This window comes from Chamaea fasciata, unplaced genomic scaffold (assembly GCF_029207755.1).
Source record: "Chamaea fasciata isolate MVZ Bird 193981 ecotype frontalis unplaced genomic scaffold, bChaFas1.0.hap1 SCAF_4, whole genome shotgun sequence".
NCBI lineage: Eukaryota > Metazoa > Chordata > Aves > Passeriformes > Sylviidae > Chamaea > Chamaea fasciata.
Genome location: NW_027094089.1, coordinates 78,692,347 through 78,710,162, shown reverse-complemented (window position 1 = coordinate 78,710,162; position 17,816 = coordinate 78,692,347). Strand labels below are relative to the sequence as shown.

Here is a 17,816-nt window from a genome sequence, read left to right as displayed (position 1 = left end):
ATTGGTGGAGAAATTTTAAAAAGAGAGAGCAGAGACGTTCTTTGATAACAGCAGAACTATTAATTTTCTGCGATTTAAAAGCAGTAATCTTTTTCAAGCAAGAAAGTGGTAAATAGAAACTGGGAAATGCTCAGGGAGGGATGATCATTTTGTACAAATCAGTTCCTTTGGCTCCACCTGCAGTACATGCAGTTCAATAAGTGTTTTGGCAGAGTATCTTCACAGTCTGTAATAGGCATAATATGTTGTGTAAGCAGTAGATAAACAACAAAATGCACTTTCCTGTATTTGACATGATGGATAAGAGAGCCAGTCTTGGCCAAAAAGCAGTATTATCTCTATTTTCCTTTTCTTCACAGAATCCCATGTGTTGCTATCAGCATTATCCATTTACCCTCCAAATAATTTGATTTTGGACTATAGTGTGTTTTGTCAGAGATGCATACAAGGAGAAAAATGGAAACTTTGCCCTTGATTAAGGGTTGGAAAATATTATTTTTTATCTCATCTGCATCTGAAAATTCTTGCCATGTAAAATGTTTTGAATGTATCAGACTTGTTTTTTCTTTAAATCTGGGAAAGCTGTTTTACCTGTCCAACCAGTTTTCCTTTTTTTTTCCTTCACAGGAGAAATTACTATGGTGGAAACTGGGCCAGCTTTAGTTTTTCAGGATTATTGTCCTGGATTAAAGAAAATCAGGTAAAAATTTCACAAATTGCTTCTTTAGGCCTCCCTACCATTGAATCTCTGTTGTTTGCATGATTTATCACAAGACAAATTGCCTCCCTGCTTTTGCTCTTTGGTAATTTGACAGATCAAAGAGGTTTGTAGTTCCCAGCTCTACTGCCTGAGCCTCACCCATCTGGCCTGGCAGTCTGAGGCTCAGATGTGCCTGCCTTGTGAATCTGATTGAGACCAGCTTGGTGCTCGGCCACACTTCTGGGTTCTTGAGCTTAAAGAGAAGCAGCTACACCATTGTTTCAGTTCCTTCATGATAATCTGGTCTTTTCCATTTCCTGTTTGATTATATTCTGCTCTCTGATGTTTCAGCCCTTTTGTTTTTCTCATTTGTATTCAGCTGATTCTTCCTTAGGAGGAGAAAAGTGGGTGCTGGGTCCTTCCATTGAAATGTCCTGTAACCAGGACAAAAAGATGAATGCTGACAGTGTATTTTTCAATGACCAAAGTTTATCTGATTCATGGCAGTCCACTAGAAATCTTCCAGGGGGGATATTTATTAAGGAGATGGAGCACTTCGGCTGGACTAGCAAATGGTTGCTCTGTTATTTACGGAAATGCCCGGAGCCTGTTGGGCCGTAGAAGATGGAAGTTTCTCAGCTCAGTCTCATGCCTGTTCTTTACACTGTGCTGCCTCCTGGCGTAATCAGGGCACTTGCTCAGTGCCAGAGCTTCATATTCTCTGAGTTCTGTTGTATGATTTAGAGATTCCTGCATGCACAGATTAATACAATCCCCCACATCACCAGGTTTTTTCCTTATGGTGTCTATTCAAAGAGTTTTTCCACAGATTCTGGAACTACCCTGGTTTGGCAAACCTGTCTTTTAGGAGACTGTATTCCAAGTGACATTCAGGTCTCTACTAAAGCCTATATTCTGTTTAACATTGTATTTCAGATTACTAGAGCCAGTGCTCTAGTACAAATGTTGGCATAGTGAATAAAGTAACCCGCTCTGTCTTAACACAAAAAATATAAATACAAAAAAACATTAGGACAGTTAAGAGGGTGTTTTTTCTTATATTATTAGATGGCACATATTATTTGTGTCCACAGAGATTTAAAGAACAGCTTGCAGTGTACAATATGTAATTTTATACTTGTTTTCTCAAGCAAAAGACAGATCTCAGTGATGAATGTGAAGACTGGAGAAAATTGATCCTTGAGGATGAAGAAGCAATTCCTCTTAGCAGCAAGGATAAAACTATTCAAAATGTAGAAGATTTCTGTTTTGGCAAGTAAGTAGAAATGTAGAAATTAATGAAAAATTTTGGATGCCCAGGGGTTAATGATCATATTGTGCTTTTGGTTTTTTAAGGGTTTCACCATGCTGCCATGTTGCACATTGTCTCAAAAAGTAACCCTGGCCTCTGAAATGCTCCTCATGTCCTTGTGCTTTGTTGAACTCACTTCACTGAAACAGCCCAGTCCTTCCTGAATTACCTCTCTGGGTGCGGTGTAATTTGTTGTCCGATTTTGTGAGTTTGTGATTTATTTCTGAGTAGAAAACAGAAGTGGTGTGTTTGGATAGTAGTAGTAGTCAGTTATGCACTGCTATCAATTAAATTTTTCTATTCTTAATTTGCCTAAAAGCTGCTGTTCTCATAGTCAAAAATTAGACCCTTAAATGCATGTAAAATGAACCTAAAACAAACAGGAACACAAATGGACAGCAGCACTATGAAATACTTCTTTGTGCAAAAAATGATAAAGTAATATTTGCCCTTTGTCCTTTTTATATGCAGTGAATTTAACTTTCTGAGGTTAAATACACTGAATATAAATTTAACTAACTGAACCGTGTATTTATTTATTTTTTCATTGTTTTTATCTTCTGGATTTTGCACTGAACTGAACACTCTCCAGAATTTCTGAGAGGAAATTCTTTGAGATAGTTATGTAAGTTTAACCTTGAATCCCTTAAAAAATACCATAGGTAGCTACATGAAATGCTGACACATATTTGTAGAGAAATACATATTTCTGTCTGTAAACGTCGAAAGTAGGAGAAAAGAGATGTGAATTACATAAATACAATCTGAAGGTCACAGACTCAGACTCTTCCATGGTTCAGTGCTGCACCATAATGGTGCTTGACTGGATTGCAGATAAAATGTCATGCTTATTTTAAAGCAATAGCACTTGGATATTGTAATTGTCATCCTGTTGTCATAATAAATATTGTTCAGAACGAGGATTAAATCAGATACAAGGGTTTCATAGTCTTAACTTTGTGTATAATTTTTGACTGATAGCTGGTTCCCAAATGAGCCCCCTAGCACTGAGATTTCACACTTAGAAGTGAGATTATACTTGGGTAAAATAATGCTTTTGAGCATTCAACTTAGCTCAGTACACTACTGTCTTGGTCATCACCAAAAAACCCCCAACCCCCCAGTGACCAAGGATACGATTAATAAACCTGGCAAAGAAAAAGTTCTCCAAAAGAACTTCAAACTTTCTGAGAGAGTCAATTACTGTGTTTCTGACAATTTACATGTTCTGCCTAGATTCTGTTGTTTTTGCTTAACTTTTGTAACTCCTATGAAGTAACCATTAAACATTTATTTTGAAAGAATAAACAGCTGGGTAGCAGTATAATATACACAGTGCAAATCTGAAATGAATGGCCTTAGAACAAAGTGCATCCATCAAAGGGAAAGAATACTGTGTCTACAACAAGCTGGATTGGAAAAAGGCAAATGGCTGAAAAATAAATAGTGAACACCTGTGCTGAATAAATTAACCAGCTGGTTGGCAATTTTTCATTTGACCTATCTGAAGGGGTTGCTGTTACAAGGCATTAATAAGACACATTCATTTTAAGATATTTCTTTGTTAGTACCATTAATTGATGAATGGTGGAAGATAATATTCTAAATTTACACAACAATTTGTCTGTAGATGTATTATTTTTTTCTGAATTAGGAGAAGAATTGTCTGCACAGAAGTTCAATTTGAGTAATTTTTATAGACAGTTCTTACATTATTCAGGGATATTTGGTCCTATAGGAAGGATGTCATGAATTTAGATTATATACAGTTTTTAGGCTCTCATTATAAAAAGTGTGGAGCTGCAAATCATGGAGATTTACCTGTTCTTTAATGGGAAGTGAATAGAGATTTAAAATATGTAAATATTTCTGTTACGCTGCTTTTCAGAGTGATATAGAAAATTATAGTGTATTATAAGTTTATTTTGATTTTAAAAAGTAATAATCAAGCATGTTTAAAATGAGATGAACTGTTCGTTGAGATTGGGAGAAGGTAGAAAGAAAACCTTATTTTGAAATTTTGTGTTCTATAAATAAAAGCTTCATTCTTAGTTACTGAATTACTGGCAAGAGCTTTTGCAGTCTTCACAAACACCATGTTCCGAAATCCTAAAAAAATGCCCCAAAATTCAAATAGAACCTGAATATTTAATTCACTTTCGTTTTTATTTGTAGCAGAGATTACTTTTTTAAAAAATACTTTACGAAGTACTTATCTTTCTTTGATATTTTATGGTTACTTAGTGCTAGCAATGTGAAGCAAAAAGACATAATTAATATACAGAAACAGCCTTCTCTCATTAATGCTTCCTTGTAGCAGTTCCTGTATTTCCCAGGGCAATATTTTACCCCAGTCATGAGTTAAGTGCTTCCTGGTGACTGTGCCCAAGCTGGGAGATAGCTTCCAAACTTTCATGAGTTGGTGTGAGCTCCATGAGTTCATAAATGAGGAGCAATTTTTAAAGGATACTAGGTTTTTGTTCCTTTTTGAGCAGAGTTCTTGCCACTGCTTCCACCTGTATGGCTGCAGGTGTGTGAGGAAGCATTTTTGATGTAGATGCTGAGTAATTCCTTGCTGTTCGGGGAATGTTAACCATCCTGTTAATACTCTGTGTTTGCAGGTCACCTTTAAAATCATAGTTCATTAGTTTTCAGCCAAGATTAAATTGTTTATTCAGTGCATTAATGGCTTGTGGTATAAAGATAAAAAGATAGTTTGGAGTTATTGCTGAACTCCTTTCACTTACAATGACACTGATTTGATTCATCTCAGCTGGTAGTGTAAACTAAACCAAGTTCAAAAGTCCTTCTTTCTAAGGGAGGTGTCACTGAAGTTTAACATAAAACAAGTAGATGAGATTGAAAGTGAAGGGCTGCTTTATAAGGGGAATTTTAAAGAAATGTTGTGGAAAGGAAATGAACTGTGCGGAGTAAATGTGTGAGAATGTCCCTCCTCTGACTGACTGCCTTCATCCCCTGTGCATGGATTTGCAGCACTTGCATAACAGCACTGCTGCTTGAACAACTAATTAGAATGCAAAGAGAGCGTTGAAAAAGGAATTTGGAAGTTTTACTTCAGCTTTGGATCTAAGTGGTCTGGTTCTCACTGGCCCCACTGGGATCATGGCTGCAGAGTAGCTTGGTTGTATAAAGCTTGTTTCCTTCTGGACCGGATCTCAGCTTAACAACCTTAACACATACTTGCATTTCAATTTCATGGTTTTTAATCCATAGGCAACTCCTGATCAAGTTACTGTTTTTATTTCAAAATGCTCCATTTCTATTGTTTATGTAGCTGTGTATTGTTTCACCATGAGGGCCTTGATTTTCATTTTGAGATCCTTCTATCTTTTAAGTATACATAAAGTAAAAGCTTAATTTTTTGTTGGCATTTTTTTCTCCTCAGTAAAAATAGTCCTCTTGAATTTTAGCTTTGCAGCCAAAGAACCAGAGTTTGTTAGTGGGTGGAACACCTGAATGGGCCAGGATAAAGAAATTATAATGCTTTTCCTAGAAATGCTTGAGGTTTCTGTTTTGACACTGACTCAAAACTTCAAACAAGTTTTTAAGACTCTTCAAAAAGACTTTTCCCCCCTCTTTTTCCCCTCTGTGTTTTCAATCAGTCAGGATTCAGCTGAAGGTGTTGAAGAGGCTGGTGCACTGCCAAAGCTGCCTGTGTTTGGAGCCCCTGCTGCCCAAGGGGTTTCTCCAGGGTTGGAGGAGAGTCCAGCAGCAGAGGGGGTTTCTCCAGGGCTGGAGAAAGAGAATCCGGCAGTGGAGAGCCCCGGAGAGGAGCCGCAGACCCCAGAGCCAGAGCAGGCCCAGGGCACTGATCCAGCCAGGGCAGCTCCAGGGGCCGGGGCAGGAACAGCCCCTGGCAGTGGAGCTGCTCCCAGCGCAGCTTCAGGCGAGTCCGCTCCGGAGCCGATGAAGACGGAAGCTGCACCCTCCGAAAATGGTGCCCAAGAACCAAAGAAAATCACCTATTCCCAAATTGTTAGAGAAGGCAGAAGGTTTAATATTGATTTAGTCTCTAAGGTAGGAGCTGAATGACTCTTTTTTGTGTAAGTGCGTTTGCTTTCCTTAAAATGCTGACATCTGTTTTAAAACCCTTCCTGTTAAGACAGCACCTTTGAGGCAAAATAGCCACTCTTCAAAAGTAAGAATCGCTACCCCTAAAACAAACATGAGTTATTTAATAAGTGTCCTTAAGTGTTTTATAACCAAAGAGATCAAAAACACAGCTCAGAAATACCACCATAAAAGTAAATTTCATTAAATATAGCACTTAGGTAGTACTGTCAAAATCTCTCCTTTTAAATAGTGCCATTACAGAATTACATTTTTAAACAAGAACAATCTGCATGCAGATTTTTTATCTTTTTAAGAAGATAAAAAATGTGTTTTGCAGCATGGGAAGTTTTTTCGAAGTTGAATGCTTCACTGTTCATACTGTGCCTAAGAAGATTTTTTCAAACTTCTGGAGTCTGAAAAAGAAACTCTCTTCAATAATTCATTCAATTCTTTGTGAAGACACTACAAAATGCATTACTGCAAAGTTCATGTTCCAAATGTGGATCCCACTCCCAAGCATCCTTGCAAGGACATCTTGAACACCAGGCAGTGGGCGGTGGTTTTGCATATAATGCTCTTTTGTATCCTTTCTATACTCTGGCTGTCCCACTGTGGGACAAGGTGTTAATTGCAGCAAATACCAGAAATTCAGATACAAGAGTGGTCAGCAGGGCAGGCCCAGGAGTTTGTGCCGGGGTTTCCCTGGCACAGGAACATCAGCTTCCTTGTAGTGTCCTCATTGGTGTCCCAGGAAGCCTTTATCCAGAAAATTCCTGTGTGATCTTGCAAGCTCTGTTCCTCAGGATCACGAGACTTTTCAGTACAGACAAGCATGTTCAGTTCATAGTTACATTTCTGGCCCTCCTCTATTTCATCATATATGTAGCTTACAGTGAGGTGATCAAATCATATGTGGCTAAACCTTAGCTTGGGAGTTCTGGAATTTGACTGTGGAAAAGGTAAACTCTTGTTTCAGGTGATTGAGGGAGCAGCTGGTGAAGGTTCTTTTGGGTACTTGACTGGTCCTCTTCACCCACCACTTCCTTTCTCCTCCCTGTGCAGTTGCTCTACTCCCGGGGCCTGTTAATTGACCTCCTCATTAAGTCCAACGTGAGCAGATATGCCGAGTTCAAAAACGCTACGCGAGTTCTTGCCTTCCGAGAAGGGAAAGTAGAACAGGTATCAGAAAATAATGTGCTGCACGTGTTTCATTTAATCTTCCTAAAGTCAAGAAGCTTGAAATTGTTTTTTTGAGAATTTTGTGACAAGAAGCTGGTGTTTTTTCCTTAATTATGATTCTGTTAAATTCCTGGAAGAAAAGATGTTTGTATGTGTTATATATAAATATTGAAATAAAATCAAAACAGACTAAAATAAGGTTGTGCAGTCCAGTATATTGACATAGATCTTTACCTCAGGCTAAATGCTTAGGCCATGATTGATTGGCAGTTAATTCTTGAAGATTCACAGATTTTAGGTTTTAAGATTCTAACATAGACTTGATTTGTTTTTATGTGACATGCAAGAGAAGTCAGTGTGATAATGGCAACAGGAGATGTTGGCACAGTTAATACAAACTCTAGTGATTACCTCTGCAGTCAGAGATGAAAATGAAATTGGAGGAAATAAAAAGGGGAAGAGGCTAAAAAAGATTTTTGAATATTCATATTGTGGAAAATTAGTAACTTTAGTTGCAATAGAAAATAGGGGAAAGAAATATGTAAGAAAATAACTATAATTGAAAACAGTAATTTGAAGTATTCGTTATTTAATCAGACTGTTGTTGCTTGATACTTTTACATTTAGAGTGTGGACAGCATCTGAAATCATTAAAAAATATTTTGCAGGTGCCTTGTTCTAGAGCAGATGTCTTCAACAGCAGACAGCTCACCATGGTGGAGAAGAGAATGCTCATGAAATTTCTGACATTTTGTTTGGACTATGAACAGCACCCCGAGGAATACCAAGGTAGTGTCTCACTGAATAAGGCACACTCCCTTCCTATGAGTTCCTTCAGGGATGCACAACTCTGAGAGCTCTCCTGTGTTTTCACATGGTTTATTTTTACAGATTCATTTTTAAAGTATGCTTTGACCTTTTTGTGACCTTTTCACTTCAGTGTTAAATTCTTCTACTTAAGCACTTGCTCTTCTAGTTCCCACATCATTTATTATTAACATTTTTCTTTAACAGCAAAATTATATATTACAGCAAGGTTGCAAAATGCTTTTTGTCATTTTTAAGTGTTTCCTCCCCTCCCCCAGTTATTTTTTCAACTAATGTGATGCATTTGAATTTTCTGTCTTTTTTGGGGGGATACTATGTAAATCTTTACAATGCGTTACCACAAAATCAGAAATTGAGAAAATGGAATTTTTTAACTATGGAAGTGAATGTAATTTAATGCTCTTTAGTTGTAGAGGGCAAGTTCAAAGTGCTTTTATCAACTGTTGGCTTATTTAGGTGAGAGGAAATCAGAATGGATTTGAGCTATAATGTGCGAAGAATAACAAGCATTGGGTCAAAGAGGGAAATCAGTTTAACAGGAGGAAGGTGCTTTGGGTTTGTGCTCCTCAGGGTACAAAGAGTGATGTCCTCAGTTCTTGGAGTCTAAAAGTAAAATAAGGCAAAGAGAAATAATTTGTCAAAATGAAATAGTGAGGAAAGAGCAGTACAAACACCAGAGAAAATTATTAAACATATGCAAGAGAGAAACAGTCAGTATCAAGATCTGGTAAGATGAAGAAAAGGAGAGTCTGTAATGAACTCCAGAAAATCCTGAAGGGGGAAAAACTCATTAGGCTGAAGTGGTTTATTGATTACAGGTGATCTCAGTTGCTGCTGCTGGAAGAAATGGAGGTGCTCAGAGTGAGGATATTGGTGGTATTTAGAAAATTTATTAAGTAAAAAAAGGAGATGCCACATCAATTTTAAATTAATCCATTGATTCATGTACCTAAATAACATTAGATTTATTTTACTTCCAGAGACAGCTAAACAGATTTTGTTCCTACATTTTAAAATAGCCTGAGAAGTAATTGAGAGTATTTTGAGTCAGATTAGGCTAATGTAAAAACTTTAGAAATTTAAAATTGCTCTTGATGAGATCATTGCATTTGTGGGAAGGGAGACTTTTAATAGGATGAGTTCATGAGAGTGAAGAATTTTTAAAGCTTTTTTTTTTTGTAAAATATGGAATTATATAAGAAGTTTGAAGTGAAGAAAACTTGAGAATTTTTTTAGAATTATAAAACAAAAAGCGATGTCATTTTACGACTTTCTGCATGGCTGTACAAAGACCGGTAAGATACATTTGTAATAAAGCAGTGGTTGAATCTTGAACGGAAAATATATCTTGATAAAACTGGTCTCTGCATTGACGGAAGTGTTTCTGAATTAGTTAGGAATTTATCCAGGACTGAAATAAGAGTAGATTTCTGAATAATGTGGAAGTATGCTATTGCTTAAATACAAGCTTTTCCTGGCAAAAAAATGTTTCAGTTATGAAGATAACTAAAGTTTTTCAGTGATGTATCAGTGCCAACATGCTTTAAACATCTCCCAGGAGACTTGTGTTTGAGTTTCAAAATGTGCCAGCAATATATTATTTTAAAGTGAAAAGAGCAGCAGCCCTTTCTGTTCTCTGTCTCATCCACATTTAGTTGTTGCCAGCAAGTGATCAAATTGAAATAAATATTGCACCTTCTCATCTTTGGATTGTGGTACTGTGTGAGGGGCATCTTTGAGCATAGATGTCCAGTCTAGCACTGTCAGTGTGGATGCAGCAGTCCTGTTCTGGAGTGAGTGTCATTCGGGGTAATATTTTGGTTAATTTACAGGAAACAGTGTCCCAAGGCACTTCTATGGATTTTTGTCCACAGTTTCTCACTTTTCTCTCAGGACTGGGAAATGGAGTTAGATCAAGTCTAACAGAATGAATCGGTGATGCCACTGGAGACCCATAAATTTGGTTTGTGATATTTTGAAATATTTTAATGGAGTGATATTTCTGTCTTCTGAGGGAGTAGTTTTTCTAACTTCCATTAACTTGAATGATCCATGTTCAGCAAGGTGTTTGTTGAAAAACTCACTTGTTTTAGTTTACTGAAATCCAAAAGCACTTGTTGGAGCTGAAGCATGGGGGGCAGTGCAGATGTTGGATGTGCTCAGTACCTCGTGTGCTTTTCCCTCAGACTATGAGAGCAGCACATTTGCTCAGTTCCTGCAGACACGGAAGCTGACCCCCAGCTTGCAGCACTTCATCCTTCACTCCATTGCAATGGTGTCAGAGACTGAGAGCAGCACTCTCCAAGGTCTTCAGGCAACAAGAAAATTTCTGCAGTGCCTTGGCCGCTATGGCAACACCCCGTTCTTGTTCCCTCTCTATGGGCAAGGAGAGATCCCACAGTGCTTCTGCAGGTAAGCCTCATTTACCCAGACGTATATTCCAGAAAGGAAACTTGGTAACATAAGAGGTGTCATTCACCAGGATAATACTGTGCAACACTCTTCACTGTTATTACAAATGTGGCTTGTAGTTTGCTGGCTGTGATGGCTGCCTTGTGAGTAAGTTAATAAGTGCTAGGAAATGAGAAAGCCATAATTTCACCCATATGTAGCTGCCCCTTTTGAATCTGACAGAGAAGATTCAGTGGTATCTGTACAAAAGGGTGACTGTGCGTTTGGATAGTTTGAAAAAATTTGTATGTGATTCTTCCCTGAAGCTGCAGGAAGATCCATATTGTCAGTCTGTGTTACTAATTAATGCTGAGAATGCATCCACCATTCTCGGGTACATATTTAATAATGAGCTGGATTGTTCTGAAAGAGGAGAATGGTGACGTGTGTCCAGTTCACAGTTAGATTTAAAACAAACCTTTCTACATCACAGACTCTTATACAAACAGGGCAATTGGTGTGAAATCATGTATTGTGCTCTTGGCATCATTTTGTAGCTCTCTCTAGACTACAAGGTTCCAGCTCCTGTGAACTGAACAGCAGAGGAGATCCCGTGCAGGCCTGTTTCACTGAGCCACTGCTACATTCTGACATCCCAAACAGCAACCATATGTTCTCCACTCCTTGAGCCTTAGAAAGCGAGTAAAACAAAAAAGCTCAGTTGATTCCAGAATAAACCAAAATCCCCTTGAACTGTGGCAGGGACAGTGCAGTCCTTGCCCTGGCTCCCGAGGTGTCCCTGGGCCCGTGGTTCTGGCAGGGAGCTGGTGCTTTTGGGGACCATCAAGGTTCTGTGTGCAGAGGGTGGGCGGTTTTAATTTCAGTTGTTTCCAACAGTTCAACTACCTTTTAAAAGGCTGAGGGGTTTTTTTCATCTTTGCTTCTGCTGGCAAGCAGCCTTTCCATCTGCTCAATGTGGGTTTAATGTGGTAACCTGTAGGTCTGAAGTAAACATTAACTCTGTTTAAAAAAAGCAGCTTTGCCTAGTGAGGCCAGTTTGTCTGGGTGATAAATTTGTACATCAGTCCTTTAAATAGCAGTGCAGTGTCTTACCTGCTTTGTTTGGTGCTGGACAAGTTCCACTTTTTACATGTGTGCTACTATGAAATTGTGGTTTACAGCATGTTGTTGGGTATTCCTGTTTGTCTCTGTGATAGATTCTGCTTCTCTTCTCCAGAACAATACTTAAATTACTGCCAGAAGAATGGCCTTAGCAGCTTGAGCCCGCTTGGTTGTGTACAGGATGGATGTGGTTATATGTTGATAGAAGCATTCTGGAATAATTCTGCTCCATTGAATAGAACTGTTATTTGTTACCATCTCTTCTCAGTAGCCTTGCATCTGCTCCTTAAGCTTTATTTATATCGTGATTTAAAGTGCAGACCTGTGTAATTAGGTGATTAGACAATTTGTGAGCAAGAATTTGGGTTAGGTAACTACTCTGGATACAGCCATGCAACAGAACTTATGTTTCTGGATTTTATGGATGTCTTTGTGTCTTTATAGGGCTTCATGTGAGGCCAGGTATCTGTATGTGACCAGCAGATTAATGAATCAGGATATTATCAAGTCATTAAAGTAGTACAGTTTTGGCAGCTCGACCTTCCTTGGCTTCACTTACCTGGGGAAAAAAGTAAATTCAATAATTAAACTTAAAATTTTGCTTGCTTTTTTTCCCCTGTAGATTCTTATCCATGTAATTTTTTTTTTTGCATTCTCAAAATCTCTTTGGCTTGATTTTTTAATTTGATAACCAACATATGCAGTTTTCTGATCTGCAACAGCAATATATTTCAAGAGTTAGCAGTAGAGGTTTCTGGAAGTATCATAAATATTCTTATCAGAAAATCATTCTGTGATGACGGGAGTTTTTCGGATGGCCTGAACTTTCTATTTAAGATCACTGGTTGCTGCATTTTAGGGGTTTTTGCTAAAATGTGTAAGTTCCACAACAAAGAGGATATTTCAATAGTTGAAACAAATTATTCTGTCAAACCAAAAAATAATTGTACTTTTGAAAGGTTTGTAATAGAAGCATTCTAATACAAAACTTTTTTTAAAATTTGTTGTTTTTTTTTAAGTGAACAATTTAGGAGGCAACCATAATATTTTTTAAGATTAATCACAATTTTTGAAGCTGTTCTGCCCTCAGGGTTGTGTCTTGCTCAAAGTGAGCCGTATGGGAAGAATCCCACTGGGGCTGTGTAGCAAAGAGGCAACACCAGAGCCTATAGATCACAGCCTACAGCTTTTATCACCAGCTTATCAGAGGAAGGTGTCACCTGGCCTGTGATTTCTAACCACTGTTCTGCATTCTGCTTTAATGTAAACCTCTTAAGCGTTTCTTGCAGCCAGTTACACTGTGTGTTCTTATCAAGGCTACTGTTATAAATGGCACGCATGCATATTGATGGGAATGAGTCAAAGACATTTGTAAGTCACATCCTTGCATCCCAAATGAATCCTGCATAAACACCACAACCTTTTAGAACTGCTGACGACACTCGAGTGAGCAGAAGCGCTCTTTGCTCTTTATTGGTTTAAGCAGGGATGGTTTAGGAGAGAAAATTAAACTTTTATGTCACTGTAATGTACATCCCAATATGGTGAGGTGCAGATGTGAGGTTTCTGTCTCCATAAATTGGAGTCGTGGAACAAGGAAGGTCATTGGAAGCCTCCTGCTCTCCTGAGCTGACAAGCAGCAAAACTTTACTGGCCCTTAACAGCTTCCTTTGCCTCCTTCTTGGTACAAAACTGTTCTGACTCTTTCTTTCTAATGATGTAGCAATAGTCTCATGTTAAGTAAAAGTGAATATAGTAACATCCATTCTTGAGGAAAACTCATACAAGCCTTGACATCTGGTACTGTGTTTGCTTTGTGAACACACTGAACTTGGGGCAGAGCAGGCAATGTTTCTCTTCAGTTTGATTTCAGATTCTGTCCTCTGGACTCATGCAGGTATGAACATGCAAATGGGATTGACTTTCTGAGAAGCAGTAGTTTTTTCCCATGTGAACTTTTAGAGGGAATTGGTGACTGTCCACTGTGTCATCTCACAAAGGTTTTACAGGTGACGTGTGGCGTGTCTTGTGTCTTTGTTTAGAGTTATCCAAAAACTGACAGGTGTCAGGGTGGCAGTAGGTGCTGGAATATCCTCAGCTGTTCTGCCAGAGAATTGGTGATTCCCTGACTTTTATGGGCTTATTGCCTATGAAACAGACTTTGAACTTTCTTATTGTGGGCAGTGTCATCTTTTGTAGTAGTTCCTACAGATTCTGGCTGAAATTGTAGTTTTTGTCTCTGTGACAGTGACAGCAGTAATTTAGTGATGGAGGAAAGATCTGATCAAGACAGTTCCATCTCTTTCAGTGCCCATATTTACAGGAAGATTAAGAGGCCAGGCTGAAATAAGATGGATAGTGTGATTGATTCCAGGAGCTCCTGTATGTATATAAAAGTTAATAATCAGTTTTACCTTTACATATGCACTATTATCTGCTGCAGATGTCAGAGCTTCTGGGGGAGTCTTAGGTCCTTTAAAATTCCCAGTTATGTCCCTGTTACAATCTAGAAAGGTTTTAGTGGTCTGAAATCAAGCCTGGACTTCAGGAAACCTGACTGCAATAATTTATTTAAAATTGGATACACCATGTTTTTCAGCTAGATCTATACATGAGTATCATGTGTCATGTTAGCATGTTACCATCTTGCATGTTAGCAAGATTAGAACTTTTCTGTGTGTGAATTGTATGATTTAGCATATTGATGAGAAATTATTGAGAAATTCAAACCATGTTAATTCCCAGTAACAATCAGGTGTGGCAGATTTGAGTCTCGGCACGTGTGAAGCAATCACAGGTGATTAAAAAAAAACATAGTGAGATATGAGTTCAGTACTCCATTTCAAAATACTAATTTTCATCGTTATCTGTCTCTTATAATTATTCCGTTTCTTTGGATCAGAAAATGTAATTGGAATTACTGACAACTTAGCACTATTTTGTGGATTGTACTAAAATACTGAATAAATACTACCAGTAGCTGCACTGCTGCTTTCCTCTTAATTGTTTTCACTTGCATTTCAGGGAAATAATAAAACTTCAAATGTAGTTTGGCCTTTAAAGACAAACTTGATATATTTCTTCTCACTTTGTTGGCAGATGAATGCAAAATGGGCAAGCAGAGTTAGCAGGATTGTTTGTAGGATCAGTTTGGTTTTCCCTCTAAGGAGAAACTCTTTCTTGGGATCAACATGAGGGAAGTGAGATAATCCATCATTCTGAGACCTGTTCACTAGTGATGGATGGATAGATTGGTAAAGTAACTCAATAATCTTCATTTTTTTCAGGTTATTCACAGATCAGTGAGCCTTGTCGTTAATACAGCTATGGAATGCTTTTGTGTCCTTGCCCACAATATTTCTCAGAATTTGACAGCAAAAGACTTTTAATTTGGAAATAACCTTTGTTGTGAAATGCATGAAGTGGATAAAACTTGGAGAATACCTTTCCATTTTAGATTTTATCTTCTCAGTGAGTGTTTGTCAATTCTTTGTTTAAAAAATTACTTGCAAACAGAAGACCTGTTCTGCTCCTTGTTATTTCTGACTAGAAATTGTGTTCTGCAGGAGTTTATACCTCGTGAAGGCCTTCAGTCATTAGACTCTATCACATGGGATGCTCTGAATCATGTGGATGTTGTCAAAGTGTATTGATTTCCCGTCCCTAAGTAGGCTTGGAAAAGTTTTCGGTCAAGAAATTTTATTGAGGGGTCAGACTTATACTGTCCTACTCTCATTCTTGACCATCTTGGTTCATTTCAAAAACATATTTGGAACCTAGAAGCACAGAATACAAATGCTATTGTGAGATGCTTTTTCAGGGTTTAGTAATAAGGATAATGGTGATAATGGGAGGGAAATGTATCTTAATATATTACTTGGTATTACCTCTTACCACTGCCTTAGCAAGAAAATTCCTCCCTGGTTGTGTGAGAATGTGCAGATTGTGCCTTACAAGGTCTTCCTGAGAATTCTGACTCAGACTTATGAATATTTGCAGCAATTTCAGGAGACCTGTGGAAATTACATGATTGTTTATTACTGGAGCAAATCTGAGATGAGGAGGCAAATTGCATTTAGCAGAGTCCTTTTTCATTAAACCAAAAGGCAGAGAAAGGTAGCTTCCTAAACGTGACAGAATTAATAAAATAGCCCTTGAATTTCATTGAGGTTTAAGAGAACTGGAATTTTTGTGTCTTTTCTGGAGGCAGAGAACACATAAATGGGTTTTATAGATGAACTAATGTTTAGTGACTGGTTCTAGGGCCTGGGTTTGTGCCTTGCTCTGCAGTCCTGCTCTCCCCCGCTTCTCTGGGGGGGGCAGAGCTGTTGTGTAATGGCAGCTGAATGACCTTGGGTGAGGAGCAGCTGCTTCTCCAACCAGGTCCATGCGGTCCAGGCTGGCTCCCATCCGTCCTCCTCCAAGAGGAGCCTTGGGAGTGTCTCTGCACTTCCCTGCCCTCGCAGCAGCACAGAAACAACTGGACTCTTCTAATTCCTTTTTCTCTTTTTCCCCTCTCCAGCTCTGTGGCAATTTCTTACAGTTGTCACAATGCTTTAACTGTAATCTTTGGGCCACTTAAGCACACTGCCTGATGGTTTCTCACCTAACTTTCATATAAATCATCTGTTTCTTGAGTTCAGAATCCCAGAGTGATTCTTAATCTTGATTCTCTAAGAAGTAGTGTTAATTGCAATATCCTTGAAAAAATTAGGTTGATAATGTGGTTAATTTTGAGAGACAGCACCTTTGTATTGTGACAAGAATCATCAGTAACATGGCACTTTTATCAGGAATAAGCTGCTGGTACTGCTGTTGTTTAAATCACTATCAGGTGAAATGAAAAGACAGATTAAACATGGTCTTATTTCTGTCAATAGAATTTCCTCAGGTTTAGAAACACCCCAAGAAATCTACGCTGGCACAAAGCAAGGCTGAAGTATAGGAGCAAAGAAATATAAGATGAATAAAGCTTTTTATTCCATCATCTTCTAACATTTGAATTTGGGAAATGGAATTGGAGCCTTGGGTCTGTAAAAGGCAGCAGGGTCTGCCTTCCCAAACTCTGAAACTTGTACATGACATAATAGGAACCCAAATGTTAAGACTCCTGAAATAGTTGCACTTCAGTGCAGTGTGGTCATTCAGAATCCATGAACAATAAATACCAATCCTTGCCAGACTCTGATGAAATAGACTTAAATTACCCCCATTTCAAAATTATGAAGAGAAGTGCACAGTGGGTCTATTTAGGGTCAGTGATAAGTAGATAGAGCTTTGTGCTCTAAACAAGACCAAGCACACCAGTTTCTATCTTGTCTGTTTTACTAGCAGATACTGTATTCACTACTAGAATGCTTCACAGGATGTGAATATATGTTTCTAAATGGCTAAATTCCATATAATTTTCTATATTTATGTATATACAGCTGAAATTCCATATAATAAAAGGGAGCAAATTCTTAGTTTTAAAGTTAAATTTGGTTGTTAAATCCCTAGAAAAGCTATGAAACATGAAACTTCCTAAAACATGACGTATGGCTGGGCTACTTTCTTTCTTCCTAACCCCTCTCTCATCCCTGGTGGATTTTCCTGGGGCTGACACCATTGCTGCCTGCTGGCTCTCTCCCCATGAGAAGTTTGCTGGAGCTGAAATGAGCCCAAGTCCTTGTTCTCCCCCTACCACCCCAGCTCTGCCATTCCAGCTCCTCTTCCTGCAGCATTTTCCAGTCACAGTCTGGTTTTCCAGAAGAAAGGGGAGATCTGGGGAAAGAAATCATATTACTGTGGGCTACAGGCTCAAAATACTGTTTGTGAGTGAACTGAGTGCTGGTGGGTAACTGCAGGAACTTTGTGACTGGTTTAGAATTGTCATTTTTCTGATTAGATTTTGACCATAGGCTGATTGTCTAATCTTACAGGAACTTTTAAAATTTCACAGGAGTAATTAACACAGCCTGCAGGAAAAAGTCAAAATATTTGTCTCTTCATCTGCTTCCTTAAGCATTTATGTCACATGTTTTCCTTTCCATAGCTCTCCAAATGCCAGGACAGTTCAGGATAACATTGATTATTTTCTTCATTAGTTTTTTGCTGCTGTTTTTTGGAGAGGGGATTTTTGGTGTTATCCACATGTATGCACACACTGAGTTTTGACTTTGGTATGGGAACCCTGTGTTGGGAAGATTAACCATCAGTTTTTGTAGCTGT

At 38.4% G+C, this 17,816-nt stretch overlaps 1 protein-coding gene across 1 annotated transcript in view; it reads left to right on the top strand.

The window, feature by feature from the left end:
- Positions 1-17,816, top strand: part of CHM (CHM Rab escort protein) — a 54,406-nt gene that overhangs the window by 15,950 nt on the left and 20,640 nt on the right. The window contains exons 3-8 of the mRNA XM_066182187.1: positions 628-700; positions 1,852-1,976; positions 5,636-6,050; positions 7,149-7,265; positions 7,934-8,054; positions 10,280-10,505. Of these exons, the coding sequence (XP_066038284.1) occupies positions 628-700; positions 1,852-1,976; positions 5,636-6,050; positions 7,149-7,265; positions 7,934-8,054; positions 10,280-10,505 (1,077 nt within the window). The remainder of the gene's footprint in view (positions 1-627; positions 701-1,851; positions 1,977-5,635; positions 6,051-7,148; positions 7,266-7,933; positions 8,055-10,279; positions 10,506-17,816) is intronic.